The sequence below is a fragment of the Malurus melanocephalus genome, unplaced genomic scaffold, assembly GCF_030028575.1.
Source record: "Malurus melanocephalus ecotype Western Australia unplaced genomic scaffold, MMel_1.1 scaffold_860, whole genome shotgun sequence".
In the NCBI taxonomy this organism is placed as follows: Eukaryota; Metazoa; Chordata; class Aves; order Passeriformes; family Maluridae; genus Malurus; species Malurus melanocephalus.
The window spans coordinates 167,407-172,271 of NW_026624092.1; the positions used below are offsets into that span (position 1 = coordinate 167,407).

The window sequence follows — 4,865 nt, forward strand, 5'->3', positions numbered from 1 at the left end:
TGCTTTGGGATCAGCCTCCCTCTTTTTTTTTTGCTGGTTACCAAGAGCTGTCTCCAGAAATATCTTTCATGTTTTATTCACTATTTTTTCCTTCAAATTTTCAATTAATTTGGGTTTTTCACCATTAATGAGCACTGAACTTGCAGCTCTGTTGGATTTCTATCCCATATAAAGGATCTTCTCCAAATTTAACATTCTGTGATCCCTGGGAGTGGGGCAGGCCCTGAATCACTGGGAATTCTGGAATATTCACACAAAACTTCCTGGAATGGGGTAGAGCTCCAAAACCCTCGATGCCTAAATTTAAATAAAAATTGGGAATTTTCAGCCCAGCTTTTGTAGGATCAGCCCGTGTAAGTGATCAGGAAGGTGAGGATTAGGATTTAAATAAAAATTGGGAATATTTGGATCAGTTTTTGTAGGATCAGCTAATATAAGTGGTCAGGAAGGTAAGGACTAGAACTTGAATAAAAATAAGAATATTTGGACCGGTTTTTGTAGGATCACTTAATATAAGTGATCAGGAAGGCAAGGATTAGAATTTAAATCAAAAATGGGAATGTTCAGCCCAGTTTTTGAGCATTAGAACACAAAAAATGGGAATATTTGGACCAGTTTTTGTAGGATGAGCCAATGGAAGTGATCAGGAAGGTGGGGGTTAGGATTTAAATTAAAAATGGGAATGTTCAGCCCAGTTTTTGAGTATTAGAGCATTAAAAATGGGAATATTTGGACCAGTTTTTGTAGGATCAGCTAATGGAAGTGGTCAGGATGGTGAGGATCAGAATTTAAACAAAAATGGGAATATTCAACCCAATATTATACTCAGTTTTTGTAGGATCAGCCGTTGTACCTGGACAGGGAGGTGAAGAGGGTGCAGAAATAGGAGCTGGAACAGTGCTCCATCCCAGTCACACCAGCAACTCCCAGTTCCTGGGAAAAACTGGGAATTTTACAGCCCTAAAGAAACAGCAACAACCTGAGTGAATATTGCCAGGATGGCACAAACCACCCCTGGAAAATCCACAGCCGCGGATTCTGAGCTGGAACAGAGGAGCAGCGATGCCCTCTTGTGTTCCCAGGGAAATTCGTGATAAATCCAGAGCTGGTGCCGGACCATGGACAGAGACACGAACAGAGTTTAAAGCGAATCCACAACTCGTGATAAAACCAGTGTTTGTGCCAGACCATGGACTGAGATACGAACAGAGTTTACAGTCAATCCACCCGTGATAAACCCGGCGTTGATGCTGGACCATGGACAGAGACATGATCCGAGTTTAAAGCGAATCCACACTCGTGATAAAACCAGTGTTTGTCCTGGCCATGGACAGAGGAGCGGTCTGAGCTCACGGTAAACCCACAGCTCATGATAAACCTAGCACTGGTGCCGGACCATGGACAGAGACACAAACAGAGTTTACAGTCAATCCGCAACTCGTGATGAACCCAGTGCTTGTGCCAGACCATGGACAGAGGAAAAATCCGAGCTCACAGACAACCCACCCATGATAAACTCAGTGTTTGTGCCGGACCTTGGACAGAGACACGATCCGAGCTCATGGTAAACCCACAACTTGTGATAAAACCAGCGTTTGACCCAGACCATGGACAGAGATACAGTCCGAGCTCACAGCCATCCCATAACTCGTGATAAACCCAGCATTTGACCCGGACCATGGACAGAGACACTGTCCGAGCTCACAGCCATCCTACCCGTGATAAACCCAGCGCTGGTGCCAGACCATGGACAGAGACAGGATCTGAATTAACAGCCAATCCACCCATAATAAATCCCTCACCATCGCTCAGTTTGTGCCGGACCATGGACACAGGAACAATCCGAGCTCACAGTAACCCCAACTGTGATAAATCCAGCACCATCCCTTGGTTTGACCCATACCATGGACAGAGATAGGATCTGAGTTTACAGCCAATCCACCCATAATAAATCCCTCACCATCGCTCAGTTTGTGCCGGACCATGGACAGAGAAGCAATCTGAGCTCACGGTAAACCCGACCGTGATAAACCCAGCATTCGTGCCAGACCATGGACAGAGGCGCTGTCCGAGCTCACGGTAAACCCAACCGTGATAAACCCAGCGCCATCCCTCTGTCTGACCCGGACCACGGACAGAGATACGATCTGAGTTTACAGCCAATCCACCTGTAATAAATCCCGCACCATTGCTCAGTTTGTGCCGGACGATGGACAGAGGAGCAATCCGAGCTCACGGTAAACCCAACTGTGATAAACCCAGCACCATCCCTTGGTTTGACCCAGGCCATGGACAGAGAACCAATCCGAGCTCACAGTAAACCCAACTGTGATAAACCCAGCGCCATCACTTGGTTCATGCTGGACGATGGACAGAGGCACTGTCTGAGCTCACAACCAATCCACCCGTGATAAAYGCAGCATTTGACCCGGACCATGGACAGAGACACGGTCCGAGTTTACAGCCACCCCACCCGTGATAAACCCAGCACCATCCCTCGGTTTGTGTCAGACCATGGACAGAGGCGTGGTCTGAGTTTACAGCCACCCTACCTGTGATAAACTCACAGTTTGACCCGGACCATGGACACAGGCGCTGTCCGAGCTCACATAAACCCACAATCATGATAAACCCACAGTTTGTGCTGGACCATGGACAGAGGTGCGGTCTGAGCTCACATAAACCCACAATTGTGATAAACCCAGCACCATCCCTCGGTTTGACCCGGACCATGGACAGAGGCACTGTCTGAGCTCACATAAACCCACAATTGTGATAAACCCACAGTTTGTGCTGGACCATGGACAGAGGTGCGGTCTGAGCTCACATAAACCCACTATTGTGATAAACCCAGCACCATCCCTCGGTTTGACCCGGCACTGTCCCAGCTCACAGCCAATCCACCCCATGGACAGCTCCCACTGCTCCAGCAGCCACCAACACRAATTCCTGCCCACAAAAGGGAACATTTGCACAATGCCCATAAAGGTGAGCCAACCCTTCTATTGCCAAAATTCCYAATCCATCTAAAATTAGGGAACTCGTTTTGTTGCATTTATCTCGGTGATTAATCACAAAACCTGGACAAAAGCTCCTGCAATTCCTCTGTCTCAGCTGTTCCAGGGCACTTTAGAAATCCTGGTTTCAGCAGGAAAACTCTTTCCAAAGGACTCGAACAAATGGATTTGGGACGTCCTCTAGAGYTGTTCAAATGCAAACTGCAAAGAGYGCTGAGCTCCACAGAAACCCAGATTCCAACCTGGAATAATGGTGGGAACATGAACCAGCAAACGGAGCCAAGAGTGGAAAGTTTAGAACCTAAAATTGACTCTAACCCCAAAGCTGAGAGCACAGGATTTAAAACCACATTGACATTTAAAGTCACACTACCACCATCTCAATATTCCTATGAAGAGCAGGACATGCATGCTTATTTTGCCATAAAATCCAATTTCACCACAGGGACACTCAAAGTTTTGCCTTCCCTCTGTCCCTCCCTTGTTYTGGCACTTGACACCAGTTCCAGTTCTGGAACTCACCATGGAGTAACCCCCTTGTAATCAGCTCTCTGATAGTTTCTTGAGCTTAACTTTCGATTCCAATGGGGTTTTTTCCAAGCCTTTTTCCTCACACAGGGACAGGAAACATCCAGAGACTTAAAGCCTCTTCCTCACCCATTTGTGGAAGAGTTTACCACCATCCTGAACTCGCGTGGGTGCAAAGTTAGCAACATAAATCCTCCACTTGAGATCAAAATCAGAAACTTCAGGAGAGGTTTTTAACAAAATAGAATTCCCAAAACAAATATAAAAATAATTTGCTTTATAACCCTACAACCACGATACACCAACAAAAACCATTTGCTGTATAAACCGACATCCATGATACACCAACAAAAATAATTTGCTTTTTAACTGACATTGATCATACACCAACTAAAATAATTTGCTTTATAACTGATATCCAATATACACCAACAAAAATCATTTGCTGTATAAACTAACAACCATGACACACCTAAAAAAAAAATTTGTTTTTTAACTGATATCCAATATAAACCAACTAAAATAATTTGCTTTATAAACTGACATCCATGATACACCTAAAAATAAAATTTGCTTTTTAGCTGATATCCGATATACACCAACTAAAATAATTTGCTTTTTAACCGATATCCAATATATACCCACAAAAATAATTTGCTTTTTAACCGATATCCGATATACACCAACTAAAATAATTTGCTGTATAAACCGACATCCATAATACACCTAAAAAAATAATTTGCTTTTTAACTGATATCCAATATACACCAACTAAAATAATTTGCTTTTTAACCGATATCCAATATACACCAACTAAAATAATTTGCTTTATAAATCAGCATCCATCATACACCAACTGAGAGAGACTGATCAATCAGATGAATATATCTCATTATCAGATGATTGTATCTCATTCTATAATAATAAAAATATAATTTATAATAAAAATATAATAATTTAAAATAAAAAGATGGCAAAAAAGCCCATTTGAAACCAGCGAACAGCAACCAAATCAACAAATTAGCAAAGGCAGCAGGAGCTGAGCCCCCATGGAAGGACATACCAGTCGTGGTAGGTGGTGATGGCGATGCTGGGCGGTGTCAGCAGGGGCAGGGTGGTGGGTCTGCACACCRTGTCCCTGTCGGGGGTTTTGGCTCTCTCCGTTTGCCGTTGGGCCAGCGGGGGCAGCTGAAGGTTCCCCGAGCAGCAGCGGCGGCCCCTCCACAGGTCAATGCCCAGGGCGTGGCTGGAAGTGCTGTAGGATTTGCTGAGCCCGCATTCCAGGTAATCCAGGGAGTTCTGCAAGCACACACAGAGTCC

At 44.6% G+C, this 4,865-nt stretch overlaps 1 protein-coding gene across 1 annotated transcript in view; it reads right to left on the bottom strand.

Annotated features, from left to right (window-relative positions):
• Positions 1-840: 840 nt before the first annotated feature.
• LOC130585292 (cAMP-specific 3',5'-cyclic phosphodiesterase 4B-like) overlaps positions 841-4,865 on the bottom strand; it is a 6,517-nt gene continuing 2,492 nt past the window's right edge. The window contains exons 2-3 of the mRNA XM_057385714.1: positions 4,609-4,844; positions 841-853 (exon numbers count right to left, since the gene is read on the bottom strand). Of these exons, the coding sequence (XP_057241697.1) occupies positions 841-853; positions 4,609-4,844 (249 nt within the window). The remainder of the gene's footprint in view (positions 854-4,608; positions 4,845-4,865) is intronic.